This window comes from Sylvia atricapilla, chromosome Z (genome assembly GCF_009819655.1).
Source record: "Sylvia atricapilla isolate bSylAtr1 chromosome Z, bSylAtr1.pri, whole genome shotgun sequence".
Lineage (NCBI taxonomy): Eukaryota > Metazoa > Chordata > Aves > Passeriformes > Sylviidae > Sylvia > Sylvia atricapilla.
Window position 1 is genome coordinate 39,704,072 of NC_089174.1, and position 25,720 is coordinate 39,729,791.

Sequence of the window (25,720 nt, forward strand, 5' to 3'; positions counted from 1 at the left end):
AGTTTTGTATATATCTACATGGCTAAATATTGAGAAATTTGAAATAAGTTGGATATTACTACATTTGCTTCCTTTCTAATAAGACAATTATTTGGCATAGACATACATTACACCTTTCTGAAGCTACATCCTGCTTCATTAGCTGGGCTCAGACAAAAATCAGTGTAGAGTTATGCCGATCTCTTGTAAAATTAGTTACTGTGCTGTCTGCAGTAGGGACCACATGCTGAGTTCCAAATCTGCCCAAGAGTATTTTCTGCTTTGCAGATGGTCATACTGTGGAGTCGTTTTCTTGGCACAAAACATGTTGCATATTTTGAATATAACTTCAGCATTCCAAGTGCATTCAGAAAAAAAAAATCACCAATATTCATTTTCTGAGATTGACCTATACTGCTTTAAAGTGGCTTGACATCAGAGACAGAAAAAGGGACATTTAACATTGCCATTTAGTTCCATTAAAAAGGCTAATGCCCTGGTATCATTCAGAGCTTTAGTGATATTTTATTCTGTTATACAAAGTAGTCTACTCAGGAAGCTCCAATGTGCTCCTCTATGAAACATAATCACATGAAAATACTCTCAATTTTTTGATTGTGCTGTTCCTGTTCTTAATTAATATGATTTAATTGATTAAACTCCAGAATTCTGGAACTCATAGTTCAGGGAAATTGCATACACATAGAAAAAGCATGGACTTTCTCAGCATATTTGGAAAAAGTAAATAATGAGATGAGAAAATGTGACAACATTTTAGTCTGAAATGTTTTGTACCAAAATATTTAAAACCTACTAACACTCTCTTGTTTAGATATTCTAGTGTCCTGTAGTTCCTGAGTTTACTTCTTCCCATCTTAAAAGCTTAGGACTTCACAGCTTGAAAAACAGACATCAAAAGACTGATTTTCTAAAATGAAAGAACTGCTCAGAAGGTTCACAGTTATTTCTTAAAAGTACTAAGTTCCTGTCAGTTTTAATCATTACCAAGTATTATACCAGTATTTGCTGAGGAGAAACAAAGTCTGGACTAAATTTAAAAATAACTTGCTTCTGAGAAAATTAAAAAAAACCCCCAAACAAACAGAGACCAAAATCCATTTTTAGAAGTCTGTTTAATAATTGAAATATTTTTTGTTCACTTGCAAAACACGCAAAATGTGCATGGGCTGTCTGAAGTAGCACAAGGGATATTCACAATCTCCGAAGACTGAACCGGTGTTTGACGACAGATTGACCATGTCTGGAGGATGCAAGGCTGAAGAAGTAGCTAAGGAGAACAAATCCAGGGTATGGAAGGAAAAGGGAGGCTAACTGTGCGGCAAAGATGCACCTACTGCCATGAATCCAGAGTACCATGCAGCAGCACCCCTGAGGGGAAACCCTCAAAGAAACTGGTGCAGAAGCTAAGTGATGGTGTTTTTCACCATCCTGACTGAAGTGTAGCCTGTCTTGGTGGGAAGCCTGGAAGAAAACTTTCGTGGAATAAGGTGATATAAAGCAGATATGTCACACAAGTCGATGTCACTTGTAGAGCAAGGAGAGGACAACTCTTCTTTTTCTTTTTGTCAGCTCCCCATTCTGTTTCTTCAAATGAAGTTTTCTCATATGTAGAAAACCTAAAAGCAGAAAATAAAAGGAAGCTGGCAAATTTAATTTTTTGGTTTATTGAAAAAACTTTATACATTGAAGTGGTTGGCTTTGGCAACTACTAGGCATAGAATACCACGTCATTAGATATGCAGTATGTTATCTATCTAATGACAATTATTCTCATGCTCCTGCATCTTTGGTGTGAGACTTCCATTAACCCCCTAAGAGAAACCAATGCAGTTCAAAGGACTCTTTTGCTTTTATTGGCAAAGAAAAATTTATCCATTGCTATGCTCAATGTTCTTTTCTCAGAAGTTATAGACAACCTAACTTTTTAAGGAATATTTGTGACAATTTCTGTACAACTTGTACCTTCTTTCATAACATGCAAGTAAGTTTCAGGAAACCCAGTTTCATTCATCAGTAACAGAGAAATGTACCCAATCTTAATGATTTCTTCCAATACAACAGTTCTGAACAATGGTCTTATTTTAAGAAATCTAGAGTGAAACTTCTTTATCTTACTGGCACACCTTAGATATATCTCTTAACTCTGCATGGATACAGAGTATATATATTCATACACCCTTACTTTACTTTTGATCAATGTAAAGTAAGGGTATATGAAATCTCGGTGTTAAATGTACAGCTACAAAACTTTCCTTATCAACAACCCTGCAACTGTAAAGAATATAGTCAGTGGCACCAAAAACATCTGAGAAAATGTAAATATTTTAAGTTTAGATCTGCTAAGAAGCTCAATCCTTTAAGGTCTTTTATGACTTTCAGGCTTTTTTTTTCCTCTCTAGCTACTTATTGTAGTCCTGGCCAGAGAAATGGAGAGAGAAATTAAAACTCTTCTCTGTTCCTAAATCAGGATCATAGTAATCTCCAAACTGGGCCCAGCCTCAGGTAATTTTATTAACATATTTTCTCTCAAAGAGTAGATATTAGCAAATATTTCAAAGGCAGACACAGGAAACTTTACAGAAGTAGAGTGAAAACATTTAGTGTAACAAATATTTTTCTCTAATGTGCAACTGGCTTCATGTCCAAAGTAGGACTTTGGAGAGAGGTATTTTACAAAAGGTCTGTATAAGATAGATGACACTTTGTAAGTATCTGGGATGTGTTTTTCAAAAAGGACTGTTGAGTGTTGGTGAACTGTCTGGTGTGACTGGACATGTAATGTGAACAACACACAAATTCCTTGTTCCATCAATTCTTTGTGTAATCAATCTGCTAGGTGCTATTAGCAGAACTCAAGAGTGTCCTGGCTTCCAGGTGTCTGTCAGTAGTTAACTTTGCACTGCAATTTGCATTTAGAACATGTTAAGACCACTCTGCTTCAGGTCCTGCAGCATCAGACCCACACAGAGTCATAATCTTTCTGAAAATCTAGGTTACAATGATATCCCTAACTGCTTCCCTGACTGTTTGGCTTCCAATTTTCCACCTTCCCTATCCTCCATGCGGCTCTTTGTTTTCTTACAAAGCCGCACAGACTGGGGGAATTCACTTAATTGCTCTCACTCTGGCTTTGCATTACCATGTATTAGTAAAATTATTCCAAATACTCAGTAACAATTTCCACTCTAATACTGAATTGAAGAGGAAAGATTCCAGTCTTAGGCACACAAACCCCTTTTTATTCTACCCCATTTCTGTGCTAATAACAGCTTAACTAGCGAATGTAAATTATTCTCAAGCTATCAGGCACTACAGTTGCCATTGACCCAGTCAGAGGTGTGCTGTATGAATTATAAGGATGTCTCCAACCACTTTGGAGACTCCTGCTTCTTTATGAACCAAGCAGCAGCCAGCACCTCATGCTTCCCACAGCTTTGACTCTGAAGTAGCTGTTCCCACCTCTTCCTGCAACTGCAAATGGTCTGTTTTCTGCCATCTCCTAAGTGCCACCTCATACCCACAGTTCAGCTGGAGGAAGGCAGAGATAAAACACACTCACCTTTATGCAAGACAGCATGTTAAGGAGGACACTGAATACAGATTTCACTGCAGATAACAGATTACCTATCTGCCTTCAAAAACCACAGGAGACACATTCTTGCATTTCAATGTCTTCCATACTCTTTTGAAGTGATGCTTGCTGACAATTTCTGCAAACAATGCAGATACAGGTGAAACAATACATCAACTGAACTGCTTCATATTTTTAGCATGGGACTCAAATACAACTCTAAAATTTGGACTTTCACCATCTCTCCTCCAGGGATATTGGCATAAATGGATTTGGTTTAATAATTTCAGTGAAATTCAGGCCTCAAATTTGGAGAGGAATATTTTTCAAGCTGTTCATCCCAACAGAGTGATTTAGAGGACTGGGATCAGAGTTTGGATTTGGGTCCACTACTGATATGAGGGATTTCACTCCTCTGACCTATTGCTATTAAAACAGCATGCAACATAATATTTTACTCAGCATGGGAGGTGTGACTTTATGATGCTGCATGCAGTAAGCTAATGGCATTCAATTAGATGCCAGTGAACATGCATCCTTGTACTTCAGACTCAGATGTACAAGAAACAGTGCATGCAACATCTAATTCAAACCAGTGCATAAGTCACTCATGCATGCAACACAAAAGTGAGGACTCATTATTCTACTGCAGCTTCAACAATAAGCATACAAACATATTACATGGACTGTAAACACTGCACATGTTGCAAAAGAATTTTACCTGATTTTTAACTTATTTTTTTTACAAAAAGCCTGAAGGCAAAAAGGCCTGGCCCTTTTGAAGGTTAAGAGTGGCCTTTTTCTATGACGATGATGGTTGGTTTCAGATGATCTTTAACCACTTGCCACCCGTGGTTAGCTCAGTAGTCTTGTCTGCTAGTCCTCCTGTTCCTCCTCTATGTTGAAAATTAAATGCTTTTGTTTGTCTTGCTGCCCAAGAAAGTCATCTTGACTTGACACGTGTTACAAGAATTATCATAGGGTAATTAAAGGTGCAATATGTGGATTCAGCTGGCATTCATGTATCATTATGTGTAACAGCTGACCATTGTCTGGCGCATCCTCTTATTTGCTCAAGAATTCACATGACATTACATTCATTACAGGAAAGAATGAATACAATACAACTGCTTAATACTACTCTAATTCTTCTATTTTCCTTGTAGTGAGAGAATCTTGAGGCTTAAAATGTGTAATGATAAAGGCAAAAAAACTGTTAGAAATTTTACATAACTGTTCATTTTTCCTCCAACTCAAACTTAGGGCAGTAATACCACTGCAAGGCACCAAGATCTTAATAACCAAGGTTATTAAGATCTGATGAAGAGTAAAGTGAAAGTGTTTGCTCACCGCTCTCATATGAAGATAAATGTATTACTGCAAGTTTTAACATTTTCATGAACAAAAAGTGAAAAGGCAAAACAAATACAAGTTACAGGATAGGATAGGTAAGACAGCATTAGATAGAACAAGTTGATCTTTTACAGGACTGCAATAAGGAACTGCTAACCAAACTATTTACTCTGGGGCAGTTCCTGAAATTGAAGCCGAAGTTTCATTTGTCAGATACTTCCATGCATGCACACTGATGTATATACTTTCCTAATGCATTATAACAGCTGTGATTTTCAAAGCCATTCAAATTATCTACACAACCTTTTCTCATGAATTTCTTATCTCTAATTCACCACGTAAGTGGAAATCTCAGTCCAATTTTTAAGTAATTTCTAAATGCTCACTCAACAATGTAAGTGCCATTTACAAGCACTAACAAATTAATTTAATCAGAATTGTCTGTGACTGAGACTAACAGTTTGTCTAAAATAATACCAGGAGTTTTCAAGCAGAGCAAGAGACTACATGTCTCACCCTCCCATTTCTGAGCCCACAAGTTTTTTTTCTTCTAAGAATTGATGCTGTTTATTTTACTTTGGGGATTTGTTCATCCTCAAAGCTGACAGAGACATAAAGTGACATATACAATAACTGGAAGACAGAAAAAAAGGCAAATTCAGGATTCCTAATAACTAGCTTCTTATGTTTAAGCTCCACAACATGGAGAAAAAGTAAGATTAAGAAATGAGGCAGGGACAGGCATGTGAGGCAGTTCTAGAAAGGGTGTAAGTGCATTGTATGTGCTAAACATGATACCTACTTATTAGCAAGAGATACATCCAGGCTTCCACACTAAATCAAGTAACTTGACTCATTTTTTCTGTTTTTTAATCATACTTAGTAAATACCGCATAATGCCAGAAGTCATATCAGTCCAAGACAGACCACTTTCTTCTATGACTGGTTTTGAAAGGTCTTGAAAAAATAAGAGATCCAACAGGTGTGATGCATGCAGTAGGATCAATTTATAAAGGTGTGGGTCAGAAAGGAATCACAGCAGCTGCTGTGACATCTGTTTCTCTGCTTAGAGGAAACAGCACAGAGACATTTAAACAGAGAAGCTTTTACTTCACCTATGGATCCAGGCTCCTTCATTGATGCAGCCACAAGTAACACTGCAGACCTAAACCTTGGTCACACCACATCAGAAGCCATCAGGCTACCAGGACAGTTATTTTTACTGGTGGCAAGCTGCAAAGAAATCAGCAATGGGAGTACCTAAAAATACATGTATGACATAGTAGACATAAATGTGACTTTTGGGTGCTTTTATTTTATTTGTAATCAAAGGGCTGCACAGACCATTTGGTACCAGGTGTCTTCTTAAGAGGGAATTGGTGCCTGTAATATCAGAACATCAGCCTTATTAATTCAGTACATACCTTGAGGCCTATGTTATGTTTCTTAAAACACACCAGGAAGTTCACTAGTGTGAATTTTAGCAATTCCTCTATAATACTTTCTTAATGAACCACAGGCTTGTATGTGAAATGCTACATAACAAAACATGAGAGTACTGAAAACCTAGGACATGATGAGGGGATTTCTAGAGCCAGATGATTTAATGAAATGCAGATTTAGATGGTAGGTCCCTATTTGAAAGCTACCTAAAAACATAAAAATTTTATATCAGGAACTACATTACAAAAATTATTAGATTTCATTGTTTTATGATAAACGGAAAACTGTAAATGCAAAATAAAAAGCAAAACAGGAAGATATGGCTTCCTGCTTGGAAAAAGAATTCTTTGCTCTAGATATAATTAGAGGAAGGTGGGATAACAAAGTGATCTCATGTAGTGAAATACACTTTAACTTCAACAGAAAAAAACACAATTCCAAGTTTGTTTCACAGTAAAAGCCAATAGACTTTTTGGGTATTTTTATTGGAGGAGCTACAAGGCAAAGACATCTTGTTTGTGTAGACCATATTGCTTCAAATCACCAAATATGCTTATGTATTCATGTCACAATAGCGCCTTTAAGCTAGATAATAAGAAAAGTAAAACACTATTACAATGAAGATATACAATGAAAGAAACTATGCAGAAAAATTAAGATTAATTCACTTCCAGATACAGAAAACAAACCAAATAATTATTGCTGTTAATAACTGAATGTCCAAGGGGTAAACATAAATCTACCACCTGCACTGGAACTACAGATCTGCTTATATATGAAATAATTTTCAAAGGTCACTGCTGAAATACATCAGAAATGTACATGATATGTTTTTAAAAGGACAATAGTAAAATTATCAAATGCCTCCATAGTCTACATTGCCTGAAAAACTGGATTCTGTCATTTACCTGTCTCTTGGCTTTTGTGTCTCTCATCAGTGCAGTATCTCAAGAAATCAATGATTAACTTTTTGTGAGGACTTACATGGCCCAATTCAAAGCTGCTGTATGCAAGTGCAACTCAAAGTCAATGTATATAGACCATATGATTAACATCTAAGCCTAAAACCAAGTGATTTTTCTCACTTAATAAAATAAATATTTAGCTGTTTATGGTATGATATATGGCTTATGGACCAATTTATTGCCAACTGTAAGACACCTCAAAGAGGTGAAATTCAAGCACTGTGTCCATTCATATCACTTTTTGTGGTTTTTTGGAAAAGGATTTCTTTATCATTTTAATCCCAGAATTTGAAAAATTGGCCTCCAGTCACTAGAAGACATCAGTGCTACATTTCTCTGAAATCAATGACTCATCTTTTCAAGCAAAAATGCCCGCAAAACACCATTCCTATAGTTCTTAGAAAATATTCTTCATAGAAAAAAATAATTCATGTACACTTCTACTTCTTTAGTGATGTACCTATATATTGCTCTCACAAAAACACCATGACACATTTAAAGGAACTGTCATAAGAATATTTTTCAGACTATATGTAAGGAACAAGCCTATTGTACCTTACATATAGTCTGAAAAAGAAATAATTCCCTCCTTTTTTGTCTCTGGTATCAATGTGGTGATATATTTTCCTTTATATCCTTTGTGAAGACAGTTTATAATCAGACAACTTTTCATAAGAAATTATTATAAAAACCCATAAACATGGTACTCCAAACCAGCTCCCTAGATTAATTTTGAGATCACAGATTTTAAGCATATTTTAATTCTCATTGACTTAAATGTCATTAAATTGGTACTCAGAAAAGTTCCTTACTTAGCATAACAAACAGGCAAAAATATTCTAAGGTAGCTCCTGGCATATCAAAAACCCACAGAGAAAATAGCCTGTAAGTCCTGCTGATACTGTATTAATACCAGGTAAAGGATTTACATGTAAAAGCAAAACTTAAAAGTGGACTTATTGTATTCAAAAATCCTTTACCATGTGATTTTCCATCTTTCTGGCCTTTTCACTCTGGGGACACAATTCAGAAGTTACTTTAAAAAAACATCTTACCTTGCAACCTGCATTCTAGTACTGAAGTCAAGAGATCTCATTGACCGTAAGACTTCTATACAGCCCAAGTACTGTAAGGAAAGGGAAACATTTGGAAAATGTATTATAATTATGCTTCAGTTCAAGAGAAAGTGCAACTAACCATTAAAAGGCAACGTGCAATTCTTATTTTTACATTTGATTTATTCTATGTCTAAAGTAGGTTGTTGTGATTATGCTGTTCTACATCACAGATTTGTTCCAAAACATTTTGGTTTTTAAGTGTCACATTTCATTCAACATATTGTTTTATTTTTAACCTAGTCACTGTAATAAACTCAATTTATAATGCGCTGATGTGCTTTTTTTCATTTTCTTCTATCATAATTGATCCACTTTAGATACAATCAAAGTAAAAAATAATCTTAATGAGAAAGGAAGCATGGAAAAGGAAATTTATCTAATATTGGTTAATAGGACAAAGTTACTTAAAACAGAGAGAACTAAGTCTCATTAGAACAAAAAAGGCAACTTACAACAGGAAAGCTGAAAAGAACATCAATAACCAAATTTCTTAATAAACAGATCAGGAATAGATGTGATTTAGTATTTTCATTTATTATAGTAGTAAAAAGGTGGAAAATGCTAAAACAATATACTAATAACCCATGCTGGGAAATGGCTTTAACAGGGTCATTCAAGAAAGGAATTACATGAAGGTTAGCTAATATTAGGACAAGACCAGACTTTTTGACCCAGATTTCTGCCCTGCATCTCTGTGGAAAAAACAGAGTACCGTTGTGAAAGACGTTAAAATTTAACAGCGTCTATATCACTGGAGTGAGAAAAACTCAGGTGAATCTTCTAGATTTGCTTCCAAATGTGGGCATAACTTGCTTATGCTGAAGTCTAGTGGAGCTAAAGCTCTTGTCAGATATTTGGATGGTGTCTCTGCACAAACTCCCTCATGACTGGCCTAACCCATAGCAGTATCTTTCCATTTAGGTTAAGTACTTAACCATACACTTGACTTTTGAAAGTCCAGGGAACTGGGGAGAGGACTTTACATCATGAGCCTGGTAATGATGATCATGATATTATTCTAGCACTATGTTTTTATATCAGTTCTTCTATCACTTTTATATCAGTTTTTCTCTCTTCACAGCATAATGCAACCTATTTGAAATGAAACTTGTGAAAAAAATCAAGTGAGGCCACAATTTTTGCCTGTTTGGGATTTTTTTTGTTGAAAAAATAATCTTTTAACTAGAGAATTACTGCATCAGCAACCATAATATCTAGAATTTCAGCAAAGATTTTCCATAGAAATATGTGTCATAAAATGTCCCACAGGCTGAGGGAATATCTAGTTTGTTTTCACATATCCACTATTATTTAATTTATTTCTATCAAATGCTAGAAATCATGAAAACACTTAATAAAATAAGCTAGAACAGCAACTGATTTTTAAACATTAATTTTTTTGACCTTGCATTATTTATTATAGCAGTTTCTGAGATGGGGTAATCTCAAGATCCATTTCCCAGAATATTTTAGAAATATGCAAATCCATGTTTTTTGAAAGTTTATAAAATATTTGTGGACAGTGCATTGGCTAAAGAGATCCTGGCACATGGAGCTTTCAAGTTAAGACCATACCCTCAAACCGTCATAGATCATTGCAAAATTAGACAACCCTCATATCTTACTACAAATAGAATCCCTTTTTTACATATACTTCTGCCTGAGTACTTAAAACATATACAACTACATTTTCATGCTCAGATGAAGGACGTTGAGCCATTAACTCTGTTTTCAATTATCTCAGAAAGTGATTTCATTTTCTTCAAGATTAAATTCTTTAGCATCACTTGAGATAATCAGCTGAAATCATGTAACTCAAGCCAATAAAGAGTAATGATGATCAATATTTTCCTGTTTTCTTTCTGTGTCATTTCATTTTAGTCTAGGATGCTTTCATAGATTAATTTTGCCCATTATTCATTTCATATGAGATGCTCTTGTAATTAAATATGCCATAAATTGTATGACTATTCAAAGGCATCCCTGTGATTTTTTTGTTAGAGAAATTTCATTATTTCATCAACCTCCTAGTTTACACCTCTCAATACTAAAACACTGTTGGATTGCATTTGTTCCTTCACTTACCTATATTTGCCACAAGTCTTTTAAAGCAAAGTAATTGCATGAGTTTGAGCACCAGGTCCAGCATTTTGGAAGCAAACTCTGGAAGGTATTTTGACAAGTACATGCAGGCGTGCAAATAAATACACAAAAACATGTGCACACAAGCCACTGTCAAAATAAACAGATGAATAGGTAGACAAAAAACCATAAACATACTTAGAAGACGTGCATTCAGACTCCTTTGAGTCATACTACCTGATCTGCATTAACAAAAATAGAGACAAGGTCAGACTGAAGGAAGGTCAGATGGAAAAATTACCCTGTACTTGTTTTATGTATATCACAAAGACAGCTGAACACAACATAGTAAGGCTTGCAGTATTCCTGACTGATCAATGCAAAGATGGCAACTGATTTGCTGGGATAAAAGATGTGAACACTTAATCACCACAGCATGTTTTCAAATAACGAAATTACTATAAAAACTGACATTCAAAAGGTCCAAAGGCCAACTACAGGGACATATAACTCACCTACTGCTATGCTTCAATTATTCCCCAAGACCAACACTGCTGTCTAAAAATATCCATTTGAAGTACATCCTGACAAGGATCCACAGAAAGAAGACATACAACCAAGATAGCAAGGAAATAAATTATTCATTTATTTCAACAAATAAATACCCTGATTATAAAGAAATGCTACCTTTTGCTTTAGGCATTCCATGAAACATTCAAAATATAGTTATAAAACAGTCTACTTCCAAAAAAAGCTCCTCTTCACCCAGCACTTAATCAGTTTCTGTGCACTGTGAAATTTATGAGCTCCTGCTATCATCCTCCCTCTCATTGCTCAGGAACCAAATATATTGAGATGCAGCCCACCCTGAAGTAGGAGGATTTGGGACTATCAGTTCCAAGCTTTCTCAGATAACATTCTGCCTTCTGTTGACTTTCTAATATTTGAATGAGTTTCCAGCTTGTGTACACTCAAAGGTACTATGTCCCAAGAAAAAAGTCTTTCATATGAATGAATACCTTCCCATTCAGAGGTTTTAGATTCATAATTTGTACGTTGCATGCTAAACAGTACCTTGCAGGAAGCAGAGTGCCACATACAGGTGGGACCATGTAGCTCTCATTCCATGCAGTTGCAACATCTTTATCAGTTACAATTTTGACGGGTTAGTGCAAGAGAAGACTGTATGTCTCAGGTTTCTGGTTTGTCCCATATGCGAAGATTTGTTCCATACTCTCTAAAGTACCTGTCTTCTTTATGACTCAGAAAATTCCTGTTCAGCAACTAAAACTTTTTACTGAAGCCTGTGTAAAAGAGGATATTGAGTTCTCTCAGAACTTCTCAAAAAGACATGTATACTGGCTGAGTGCCTTTGTGTACTTGGAGCTAAGAGGAAAAAAATGAAGGAAAAGAAAGTAGTGACTGTCAGAGCAGCCTTTTGCTCCAGAAATATGAACAACCTTGTTTGGTTTTTCCTAACAAGCTCTTCAAAATACCAAGTTATTAGAAGAAATTCTCCATTGTTGGACCAAAAAGCTGGCAGTAACAACAGCAAGAAATACTTTTATAAAAATGTAGCAAGACTTATTCTATTATTCCATCAGGATTTAGCTCCATACAGCACTGAAGCAGTCCACCTACAGACACGTCTAGCAGATGAGTGTCTGTCTTGTGCACATCATATCTGCCCATCACCTACTCTCAAATGAAATAAGAACTCCTAACCTCTGAATCCAAACTACTGAAGTATCATTAGCTCATCAAAATTGCATAGTCATTCTTAGTAAATTGAGATTTACTGGTTTTAATCTGTGTAACCAGATGACCATCATCAGATCTGACTGGTTCACTACTTTGCAGCTTGTTCCTGCCTTGTACAAGTCATGTGAGAGATAACATGGTTACATCAGGAAACAGACATACACTTGTATTGTTAGACAAAAATTAGCCTTTGCCTTCAAATACTGATGTATCTGAAGTATTCTCTAACATTGCATAGCTGCAGATCACAGCATGGGGGCTCAAACACTAGATTCTGATTCCTGTGCTTCCAGGTGTTGTATGGAGATCTAAGTTTCAAAAATAGCAATAAAATAAGCTGGGCAATTGACTGCAATTTTCTCACCTACGAGCTTAGGCTGTGCTTTCACTTGGCATGTGCAAAAGTGAAAAAGTGAGTATCTTTTACTTGCCACATCTGGCTCTCATGTGTGTCTCAAGCCATACGCCTACATTTTCTTTTTTGTTGTTTTGAAAGGAATGGGGGAATTTCTTTGCTTGGATTTCAGGATTTTATTGTTTTACATTTGATTCTAATTTACCAAAGAGCTAGTCCAGCATTACATTATGCCGTGGAAGTAAATGAGTAGTTAGTATGAATTGACTAGTGCTAGTTAATTTTGGTTGAGGACTCCCTTATTTATTAACAAGAGCTTTTATTTCAGATTTTATTGCTACTAGTGCAATACATATTTATTTATGCATCAATATGACAGTTCCCTCTAATTTCAGGGATCACCATTAACAGCTAAAGGAGCTTGTGAAATGTGCACTGGGAATTCTACAATGTTCCACAATACTGAAAAATTACTTTCAGGTTTGCTATCCACCCTAAATCATATTAAGACTCAAATCCAGATGCCTGCTAACAAGCAGGCCATAATACAAAAATAGTAACAGCCCAGGTCTTGATTTCAAGATGGTAAGTCTGTCCACATGTAACTGTGGATACAGTCAAGATTTTTAATAACAATATTGATGCATGAAAAGGAGAAGAGGAAAAAAAGAAAGAAAAAAACAACCAAAAACTACAACAGCAAGACAAAATCTGCCCAAGCCATAGCCAGAGACTGCAAGATTGACAAGTATTTTATAAAATGAATTTTTCTCTTTATCAAATTAATATGAAACTCAACTCTTCAATCCCTTTCATATCATATTAGATAAAATTCTCACCTTAACTGAATTTACAATACCCACTTTCTAAACCACTAAGTAGGAAAAAAACTTCACAAAAAACATTTTAAACAAATTTTTAAAGAAATTTAAAACAATACAAGTCTAAGAAGGAACTGTAAACAGAAAGTTCTCTTTAATAAAATTAACAAAGTTAAAGAAAAATAGCCCCACAATGCTTCCTAGTTTTTTAATTGTGTTTGACAGGAACATTTATTACCCTGAATACCTTACTAGTTTGACTGAGTCATACACCACAAAATTATTTAACTCTGCTAATCAGCAAGACATGGGCACAAAGCTTACCAAAACATTAATTTGATATCTTACTTCATATAGAAACCATAGTGTAGTTGTATGTATTTCATTTATATGATTTGATTGAATAAACACTCGAAATCTTTTAAATATAGCAGTATTCATACTGAAAAAAAAGTACCTATAAATGCCCTTTATAATACTTGCCATTAACCCAAGGATGTGGGTTAATGGAACTAGGCTGGAACATAGATCTGGGAATCTAGTAAATCTTTTCTGGACTCAATGACGAGCAAGGCCTGCACTCTGATGTGCAAAAGCCTTCTTTCTTTGTTTTTGTGGTCTTTTTTGTTTGTTTTTTGTTTTGTGGAGTTTTGCTTCTTTGTTTGTTTTCTTTTTTACTTTAAGAGCTTCCCATAGCTAAAAGTTGTTGTCAAATGCTGTAGGTTGAGAACCATTGTCCTGCCGTTACCACAGCAAACATTTCACCTAAACTCTGGCATCACAGAAGTCTGCAGAACACCCTCTCACTTCAGGTGTTGTTGAAAATACAAAGCACTTTATAAGCAAAAGAAGCAGCCTTTGAAAATGATGGCTATGATCAGCTGAATAGATAGTAGTGTGCTTAAAAGGAAATCCTGTATGCACAAAACCATTCAGATTTATGCTAGTTTACCTAGCCACTTTCAGTAGAAGAATGGAATGGAAAATTTGTTCTGTGGCATTTCTAATGTAGAGTAAGTTACAATATTAGAAAAAGCTGTGGGCAGAACCAAGACTAGATATTCAGAGAGAAATAAATTTGTATAAGCAGTTGTCACAGAGTCTTAAGTAAGCTGCTAGAGATTTCAGTTTCTCTGGAAAGTTTGAATAGTTTGGAATATAAATACATTTGCCTTTAAATCATCTGCTTAACTATCACATAACACCATATTAAAACCTTAGCTAACACGGGTGCTTAGCTAACATGCTCTTTCAGCCATGCCATAGCCTCCTGCCCTTCCTCTCCTTCGGGCAAGACATATCTTCATATATATATGCATGTCTCTGGGGGCACCTGATGACCGTGCTCTACCAGTGTATGCCACAGCCCCCAATCTGTACCTCTGCCCTGTGCTTTCCTGCTATATGCAGAACAGCATACCTGGTTGTGGAAGCAGCAATCCTGCATGAAAGAAACACTGGCAGCCTTGTTCTGAATGAGGAAAAGGCCCTATATTTAGACACTATCAGAATCCAGCATCAAAAATGTGTCATAAACATATGCTGCCATGAAAAACAGAAAGGCTCTCTTCCGTGCTTTCATGCTTTTGCAGTTGGTAATTTTTATACCAGTAAGTAATCATGTACAGAGCTTTACAGTGAATCAGTATTTCCCCCAAAGGTTTTTTTTCTCATTAAAGATTGCAAGTTCCAATCCAGACAGAAAACTCTAAGGACTGATTGAGTTCAAACAGAACAGAAAATCTTCTTTGGGGTTCAACTGCAGATAAGCCTCAACCACTCAGTGTAAATTTATCATCACAAAATCCTCCAAGAGACAAGTAAACCAACAGAGCTTTCATATTAGTAGAAATGATGATGGATATGACTGTCAGTTTCATCCCTCTTGAAAACAGGTGGTTCGCTTCTATAGCAATGGATGAGAGAACACATTTTTCCCAAGAATACCTCCAACTCTGGCCAACATCTTTCTATTTCCTCTTGTATAAGAACTTGTTTCTCTGGCAAAAATAGACTATATGTCTCAATATATTCAGACTAACAATTCTTAAGTGGCAAGTGATAGCGAACCCTTCCTATGAATTGTCTTACCCTGTGAAAGCATTCTGGCAGCATCTCACAATCAACTCAACAGTAAAGACTCAGAACCTCTTTAAAATGGAAAAAGATTCAGCTAGGAAAAGAAGAAGATATTTTATCTTACATCAAAAAGCAATTTCTTAAGTCAACTCTGAGGTCTCATTTCTTGCTAGAGAGGAGAAAGATATAACTGAGAAACAAATTTTGCTTTTGACAATTTTGCTATCTCCATCTCAAATGGGGTTGAAAACAATATATCTTCAAATAAAATACCTTTTTCTTACTTCTTACTCGCAGGTGGATGAAACAAGATTGTCAACATCCTGCCCAAAAATATTTATGTAGTAGAGATGCTAAATGAACAGGACCTTCACAAGATTTCAGAAAAATCCCATATCGGTAGTTCTGTATGAACAATATTTCTTATGTTCTTATTCTACACATAAATGTTCTTGCATGTAAAACCTCAGGAATGTTAGCATCTGAAGCTCACACTAGAGAGTGATTAATTCTATTACTTTAAATGTAAACACATTCTACATTAAGTCTCAATTTTTCGTATGGGCCAAAAATTTTCCTTAGAAAAAGCTAAATTTGAGGAAAAAAACCACACGTTTTAGCTCTATACTTTTTAGATCAAATTTTTAAAATATATAATAACAGTGAATGCAATTATTGCAGTCTGAACCACTTACAGTATGCACTGCAGTAGCACAGATGAATTGCTTCATTTTCACAGCTGCATACTTTAATTCAGTGAACACCTTCCAGTCCGTTTTGCTGCTACCTTGAATATCCACTAAGATAGATTTCCCTTTAAACCACCATGCAGATTAGTTCCAGCAGCTTATGTTCTGCATCAGAATTCCTTTAACACAAACACACAAAAGCTTCTGCAGTCAAAACAATATGCTTCAATAGCTGGAAATCATAATTAGACATTTGAAACTGTAAATATGGACACTAAAATAAATAAGTAAATACATCTAGCTAACAAATTAAAGAATTTGTTCTTCCTCAGTCAGTAGCGAGTAAGAGAGTTATTAGCAAGTGGAACTTCTTGATGAGGAGTGTCATTAAAGCACAGACTCAGAAGAAAAAAGATCTAACAGGTGCTTTTCCACTATGCTAAATACAAACCCATGTTAAATATCTGAAATGCATATACTGTTCTGCTTTATAAACTGTGCACTTGGAGGTGTGATGTAGGAAGGACCTGTCACTGTTAAAACTGAAAATCCAAAACATGCATGGAGGGAGAGGCAGTACTTTTTAATATGAATGCCATATGTACCTCTGGTCTTCATCAAGAGTCCAGAAATTAAACCAGAAATTAAATTTGTGAGTCTTCATCAATAATTAACTTTTGTACACCAAAGCTACAGTTTCTTGTGCTCTCAGTAAGAATGCCCAGAACATTACTTCCACTGCGCAGAAATAAGGGATAAGGGGAGACATTTCCAAGGCTGGATTTAAATAATGAAAAATCTCTGGAAGATTTCCTTGCAGTGCAAAGGCTATGAAGAGGCAAAGCAGGTCTAGGAGGTCAGGCCCCCAATGACCCCAAGCAGGCTCACCTGAGACCCCTTTTTATCACCACTCCCAAAACTCACAAAGCCAGGGTCAGCTCAGAATTGGCACTTCCAGCTTCCAGTTTGTGCCAAATACGAAGCAACTTTGCCTTTCCATCTTTTCCATCTTTCTTTTTCCTTGGCAGAAATAAATGTATTGTAAGAGAGAGTTCATAATGTTTCCAGTTACTTAGTGCTTGCTGCTTACTTTCTCAACACAATTAATTTTTAAAAAAAAGTTAGTAAAAGTGAATAACACTGTAGCATTCCGCATTCAACATGTGGCAACAAACATGACCCCTACATTTGGTGACAGTGAAAGGGAAGTTCTGAAACATTTCAGTTTTCTGAGAAGTTACAGGTGTTTCTAAAATGTCCTGTGGCTCATGAAAGCAGATTGTCTATAAAAAAAGGAGACAATTCTATTTCTTATAATTATTTTATTACAGGTAAGCAATGTCAAATGCCAGACAGGAAAGATGATGTTGCACCATGAGATATTCTCTCCTTTGTGTAATTCCTAAATTAGTAAGAGCTAAAAATGGAAGTAAAGGCATCTTAGTACAATAACATATCCAAAGGATGGAAATGGTGCCGAGCAACTTATACAACATCTTGAGATGAAATCTCCCTCTTTTGGCCATGTCCTTGTTATTTAAAGTATTTGTTCAATTTATATCTCTAATTTCAAGACTTATTCTGAGTTCTGAGGTTTAAAAAAAACAAAACCAAACACAAAAATACCTCAGCAACAGTAAATCCAATGTGATGGTGCCATAGGAAAAAAAAAAAGCTAGATAGCCTTTTCTCACATTTCTCTTTGTGTCACCCTACACTCTTCTCTTTTTTTTTTTTTTTCTTTTCTTTTTCTTTTTCTTTAGTTGCCCTTTCTATTTAGTTTCAGATGTGATTTTTTTTCAGTCTTTGAACTTCCAGATGTGACTTGGACTGTCTTATTCAGCCTTTTGAGACTGAAATCTCACCTGGCCCAAAAACTTATTGGAAAAACCAAGGGGAATATCTAACTTATTAAATAAACATTCTAGATTATCCTTACTGAATTGTACCTAATCTCTCCAGAAAAGAGGGGATGACTGGAAATGTGCTTGCACTGAGTCCCATCATTATTCCCATCTTAACTCAAATGGACAGGCTCTGCCTCAGACCTGCCTGCAGCTGACAAAGGTAGAATTATATTATTATATTATGCATTATATTTTGTCATAAATATATAGGATAAAATGGAATTAATATTGCATGTCTATGCAGAATTGCAGAGAAGCAATACTGAACCTCTCTTCCTCCATGAAATTTGTTTCATTGCATGGGGGAGTAAATCACTTTGAAAGCATTATTAGCTGGGAAGTATGGTTGTCTCTAAGGCTACACTAAAGCACATCCAAGCTTTTTCTCACTGGAAACAAGAAAATTTAATACTGATACTTTGTGCATTCATTTGAACTTTCTGCTATAAAATGAAGCCAGGCTGCAGCCCAAGTACAGCTGTTGCATTAGTGGAGACAAGGTTTCTCTTTGGCTAGGGGAGAAAAACATCCTGTCACTTGCACAAGGGAGAGCCTTGTCTCCAGCAGCACAGAAGGGCATGAGTTTTCCCTGAAGGTCTTGATTCATCTGTGTGTTTTCTTCGTGTTTGTAGTGACAGATATTTACATTGGGCACATGATATTCTTACTGTAAACATTGCTGGAAGACAAATAAAAAAATCAACAGTCCAATTTCAAAGGAAAAACAGAAGGAATTCTGCCTGAATGCAATTTTACCTCCTACACTGACCAGCTAAATTCCTCTAGGGATTCTTAAACTGTAGGACATGCTTAACCAGCAGGATAAATAACTAGGATTAGTAAAAGTTTTGCTTTAAACAAAAATACTCCATGCAAACACTCTAAATGTACTGGAGAACAGACATTCACATTGACAGCTGAATCCTTCAACTCTGAAATCAATACATGCTTTGCTTTCTACAGAACGTGTGCAAATGTACAGTAATAGTACTTGATAATTGTAATTAGAATAATATTATAATTAAAGACTCTATAGTATGATTTCTGCTTGTAGAATTTGATCTAATTTCTGTGAGAAATGCTCTTTTCCTATTATTGGACTGTACAACAGACCCACAGTAGTTCAAGTCCATGAAGATCAAAGAAAGGTTTTCATCAGAGCAACAGGCATCAAAATAATTCTTTCATAGTCCAAATAACAGTGAAGGAAAATGGAAAGGATACTAACAGATCTCTCAGGAATATGGTACAATAGGAGGGATTAATTACTTAAACCAATGCTGTCTTTGTCACTTACTTCTCTCTCCCCTAATCTGCATGCATGCAGCTTTAAAACCCACAGTGATAAAGCCCGTTTCATTAGTCTTTCTTAACACTGTGTACCCAGGTTGAAGGTAGTAGACTCTGAAGTAAAAACTGGGTATTCTATCCTATTATTACCATATGACTGAAACACACAACACATTTCTTAAACATGTAAACCTCATTACAAACAGGATGGTCTGGGACTAGGGTTTTTTTATTACTGCAAGGACAAAATCCTACTGATTATAGTTTTAGTCAGGCCATGCCAAATGATCAGTGATTAAACAGCACTACCCCAATTTGACTGACAAAACTTGAAATTGAATCTGATTAAAAGAAACCCAAACTTGCACAAATCTTTTTCTATAAAAAAAGACAAATTTAACCAAAAAGAGAAATGAAAAAGCTTTGCAGTAATGTTATTTTTTTAGTGAGAGCAAATCAATTCTGGCTAAAAAAGAAAGAGAAAAAAAAAAAACCCTGAAATATTTTTCACAGAACCCTGAATTCTTCTAGAGGAAGGTGACATATGATGCAGTTTCCACTTTGTTAGCTCAAGTTAAGGCTGTGCTTTGCAGTCTGGGTTAGCCACTAAAGAGACACAACAATTCAGTTCATCCCTAAGCACACACTTAACTTCCAGTGTATAAAGGTAGCCTCAATTATTTCAACGAGAATGCTCCCGTAAACAGTGTCATGCAAGAATGTTTGCAGAACTGAAGCCTTGACTTGGTGATGTGTTTGAACAGCTTCACAATGATGTCTGTTTTCCACATCAGATATAAACTGCTGTTATTCCCTTACAAGAAATGAAAGTGCTAAAATGTTAAGGAAATAATTGCAGTTAGAATTATATTCTTTGCTAAGAATACTTTGCTAAATAATAATAATTAAAGGTCCTTTTTATTGAAATATAATTTGCCTGACTTTCAGTGATTCTTTTGGATGAAACAATTCTTTCTTCCTCTCTCTCAGATATTATATTTCTATCTGGTTTTTGACACTAGATTTATCCAGGTCTCTTCTTTACTACTTTGTCGGCTTTAAATCTTACTGGCTTTTTCAGATACACTTCATACAAGTATATGAAATTATACAGTATTTTTGGTTTATTTGCTTTTGAATTGCTGAACAACAGCATTTTAAACTCATTGACACTTGTTACAAAATCCAGCAACGAGTTACCTGAAGACAGAAATGCATTTGCCTATTCACTGTTTTGCTCTTACGTAAATAAAACAAACTCTAAAATGTCTATTACATTACCCAGCTATACTCATCAGTAGATATTAATAATTGGAAACAACAGTTTACATTGAAACATATAACTGTTGTTACATTACTCAGGTATTTTGCACTTTTTTTATTTTATGCATTTGTTTTTTTGACAACATGAGCTTTTATAATCTCCTCCTGTAGTAATCAGTCCCACTATAAGGAAAGTACTGAGCTCTTTAAGGACTTCCAGCAGAGCAGACTTTTTTTTTTTTTTTTTTTTGCATTATTTGTTAAACAGTCCAGTAGCATTAAATAAGACATAACTACCTGACTATTTATGTCCCCAGTACAGTTATGGTCGTTGTCTAATTTGCTACTAAAATGTTTTTGGGGGTAGTTTTTATGAAAAAAATTATGTTATAATATATAAAAATGCAACATGAAATCCACTGTGAGAAAAAAAATGTAGAAAGCGCCAACACTTTTATGGTTGAAAATAATTCAAGTGCAGCAGACCATGGAGATCAGAATATAGCTACAGTTTGCCATAAACCTACACCCTTTTTAAGCATTAGAATTACACTGCTTATTTTAAAAATTAGTAATATGTGGCAATGTGGGAAGAGCAGTGAAGTTTCAGATTTTTCATATATTGCACATAGAAATTTTGGAATTATGTGTCTCTTCAGAAGATTCCAATGTGAGCTATTAAACTGCCCAGTGGTTACAATTAACCCTGTCCCATGACAAATTTTCTGTTTTAAGTGTGGATTAATGAGGGGGAAAAAAAAAAAAAAAAAAAAAAAAAAAGCTTTGAGCTTTGCCTGTTAACAACAAATCTAATTTTTGTCTCATTTAAAAAATGGCATATGGAATTTTCTGAAAGGCATATGGTACTAATTAAACATGGTATGAGTCCCCCAGACAGTCACTATAGCCATGAGGTATCCAAGGAATGTTTCCCGTCAGTATACATTATCTGTGTATTGATTTGACGGTCTGATTGGATAGAAGCCTTGGTAGCAAACAATGTTTAAGGATTTGGGAACTGTACTTCTATTCTTATCCATATGAATGCTGCAGTTGCCAAGGAAAACTGAGATAGCTAATAAGCAAGCAAATTAGGAACTAATCAGGACCAGTTTATTTTCATTCATTCATTCATTCATTAACCACTTATTTTGGTATTTATTTTCAACCTTTGTTTCTACATTTAGGGCATTGTTCTGTGATTCTTATGCCAGAAACCACAAAACCCATTACTTAAGCCATGTTTAAAGTCACTGTCCTATTTTTTTAACAAAAACAATGAACTAGATTCCATACATTTTAATGAATAACAAAGCACAAACACCTTAAAGTAAGTTGTTTAATTGATTTTGAAAATTCTGATATATACAATATGCATAAACACACTTCCATGTACCAAACATAATTGCACTAATTAAATATTTGTTGTCCTATCTTTGTTAGGTATGGGTAAATTACTAACTGTTAGTCCACTTCTAATAACTTTAATTCTCTTTTAAATTCAAAGATATCAGCTTCCTCTAGCATATAGTAGGTCAACTACTGAAAGGATTAAGAAATTGAATGCTGTGTGTGCTCTGATTCATAGTGATCACTTCAGGTAAAACTAACAGCAGCAGTATATTCCCACAGTCATTATTTGGCTTATACTATCCTAAGCAAAATAAAAAGACCCCTGGGCTAATGCGAAAATGGTAAATAGCTTTCTGTTAACCAGAGTAATTCTGTACAAATGAACATCAGAGTCTAAACACCACTATGTCTAGCATCAGTGGGTTATTTTTATTGAGACACTTCTTGAAGAGTAACAGAGCAGCAGTTTGTGGCTTGAAAGGTAGCACTGACTCCTTTGTAGTTCCAGTAAATTTCAGAGTAGTAAAAAAGAGTACAATTTCAAGAGTGCTCTGAATTGGGCAACTTACTCAATCTACCACCACCTGCTAAATCTATTATCACCACTAACACAAAGAAATGAAAACTGCTTCCTAGTCCCCCAACAGCTAAATGTGCACTCTGCTTTTAATAATGAGACTTGAGAAAAAGCAGTGAGAGTTAAGTAACAGGGGTGCCACTCAGTTTTAAAGCATCCTGAAATAAAATCACCTGTGACTCTTATACTGAAAATAGGATTACACTAAAAATAGACCTGTAATATTAATAGCCTGCTGCAAAACAGTTTAACACTTAAGATACAAAAGCCTCTTTGCAAATGAAACATGGCAACTGAAGAATGAATTCTGAACAATAATCATAATGTTATTTTTACACTTTCTGCACACTATGCTGAAAGGTGTAGCCAGACTCTTACCTAACCACAAAAATCATTGCACATACATAGAATCTTGAAGGTTCTACTTTAACAGGTGGTTTCAGAATATTTTCAAAGCATATGGAAATATTAAGTTTACCCAGTAAACTTAAGATCCTCTGCTCTTGAATTGCTGTATCAATGAAATGAAAAGGGCAATAACATTTAAGGTGGCTGAATGCTCGTTATGTAAAACAAGCTGCATTTTCCTGCTCTACCCACAACATTATTTTTTATTGTGAAAAGACTAAGAATTGTGCTCTCTGCCTTACTGCTCTGAGATTTAAAATATCATTTCACTTTAAAAAACCACTTGCCCTTAGAGGTTTTTTAAACTGATAAATTCATGCATGATTAACAGTTCTTACATCAAGGAGTCTTTCTATCTTCCTGTACATTGCACCAGACATATTGAAAGCCTACGTATACAAGATATATACAGTATGCCAGATGACACTGAAAACCTAAATTCAGAAGAAGGCTAAAAAAACCCAAATCAAATCAGCTTTTAGCTTAGGAACAAGATTTTTATACAGCTGTAGAACATTATTTGCAGGTTTGCTTTAATGTAACAAATTAACACAGCTTCCCAACCCTTCCTTCCTGCATTTCTATTTCATGTATTATGCACAAAAAAAAAAAAGCTTAACCAAAACCCTAACACAAACAGAGATCCTTTCAGCCTGACTATCCTGGCAGCAAAACCAGCAGAGCATTTTTCACTGATAAAAACAGAGAATGGAAGAAAACAGACCAACCTTCACAATGTACGTCACACCAGGTCCCAGGATCTTCTCACTCGAGTGCAGCCATCCTCGAGAGGATTTATTGAGAAAACTGCTAGTTTGATCCCAATCTTCACTTCCCAGGTGCATTTCCTCTGGCTGTGCCTTTTTCCCCGTACTCATCTTGCTCACGTCCTGCTGAGAACACGAAGGGGCAGAGACAAGGTTACATGTGTTGTCTGAAGCCCCTGCTGCTGAACTAGAAGCACTCGAGCTTCCCTGCAATTTGGAGACAGCAAGCTCCTTTACTGCAGAGGAGAGGTGTTTGATACCCAAAAAGCTGCCCGTGCTAGAGAGTTTCAAGTGGGACACTTTATGGATGAGGGTACACAGGGTGGTGGGTCCATCTTCTTGATCCTTGCGGAGATCCTCTGGCGAGACCAGGTACGAAGGTGAAGCTGAAGTTGTAGAAACTGCTGAGACCTTGCTGTTCATGGGCAAATTGTGAATAAGATCATCAACAGATGTCACAGAATCATTCCTGAAGCGGTTATACTTGGTACGTTGAAGCATGCCCTTCTATCTGCTTTCCTGCATATGTTCTGGCAAATCTGATGCCAATGCAGGAGATGCCTGTACTAACATAGCAAGCAATTCATAACAACACGGAGGGTTAACAAGAGCTTAGGGTAAAAAAGAAAAGACTATAAGGAAAAATTTCTTTTGGTTCCCTGTTAGGGTTGGGTGAAGTAACAGTTTCTGTGACTGAGATCCCAGTCCTGCTTAGAGCTGCCAACTCGCTCACAGCAAAAGCATGACTCACACAAATGAGAAGGACCCTTTTCAACAAAAGGCTGTGAACACTGCAAATCACTTCCTGTAGCCAAAAAAAAAAGGAGAGAGAAGGAAAAAAACCCCCACATCCACCCACTTACAGCACACTAGCACCAATCAATTCTCAAATTCCCTTTTCCTATCTTCTCAAACAGATACTTCCTCCCTACCTTTAATTCCTATCCCCTCCTACCACCCTTTTAGTACCAAAGGCAATTACCTTTAAAACTGAATTAATAGCCTTTATGAAACACCACACTTTATTCATCTGTTAAAATGTTCCTCCACCTCACACATTTGTGAAACCACAAAGAAATCGCAATTAGATAGCAAATATCTGGATAATATTTGCATAAATATAATCCCCCTCTCCTGCCCCTGCAGCAGAACACAGACACCTTAAAGATTTTCAAAACAGATGAACAGAACTAAAGAATATATACACTTTTTCCACAAAATCAGCCTAAGAGCACCTTTTGTCAATGCTGTCCCTCATGGAAACTGTTATATTCAAATTTTAATAGAGAAAGAAATCCCTTTTCCCTGTTATTTTATAAGAACATTCTATTTTAATGCAGAAATTACATAAGTACCTATGTGTGAAGAAAAGTATTTTTCTGATGTCCGACAACTGGCTTAACAGATGTTTTTTTCTTTCACAACTGATATTCACTCCGAAGAAAAACACAAAGAGGATCTTCACTGGAATGTATTTGGTTTAATTCTGAAAAACTGAAAAGCCCTGAAAGAATATTAAAAAGTCCAGGTAGCAGCAAACTGACATCCTGCATTGGGGAAAAAAAAAAAAAAAAAAAAAAAAAAAAAAAAAAAAAGCCTTTATTAAGCATAAATGTCAGTCAGAAACACTTCATCTGGAGAAGCAGCAAACATGCAAAAAAAGGTATTTCATTTCTCCTACAATTTCTTTAAGTCCAAATATGTATATAGAGCATTGTGATACACAACGCCCATCACAAGCCATATGGCTTTTTCCTCTAAATCAATCCGCTTTGCATTAACATTTTTTTGATGTAGGATAACACACTGCATTATAAACAAATTCAGACCAGAGAAGTTGCATAGTGCAAAGTAGTTTTTAAAATAAATTACTAACTGCAGCACAACTTAAAGGAAAAAAGCCTATGGAATTCCTTCC

At 35.6% G+C, this 25,720-nt stretch overlaps 1 protein-coding gene across 1 annotated transcript in view; it reads right to left on the reverse strand.

Moving 5' to 3' along the window:
* SHC3 (SHC adaptor protein 3) overlaps nt 1-25,137 on the reverse strand; it is a 52,226-nt gene extending 27,089 nt beyond the window's left edge. The window contains exons 1-2 of the mRNA XM_066339744.1: nt 23,764-25,137; nt 8,388-8,458 (exon numbers count right to left, since the gene is read on the reverse strand). Coding sequence (XP_066195841.1) covers nt 8,388-8,458; nt 23,764-24,303 — 611 coding nt within the window. The 5' untranslated portion in view covers nt 24,304-25,137. The remainder of the gene's footprint in view (nt 1-8,387; nt 8,459-23,763) is intronic.
* Nucleotides 25,138-25,720: the final 583 nt, after the last annotated feature.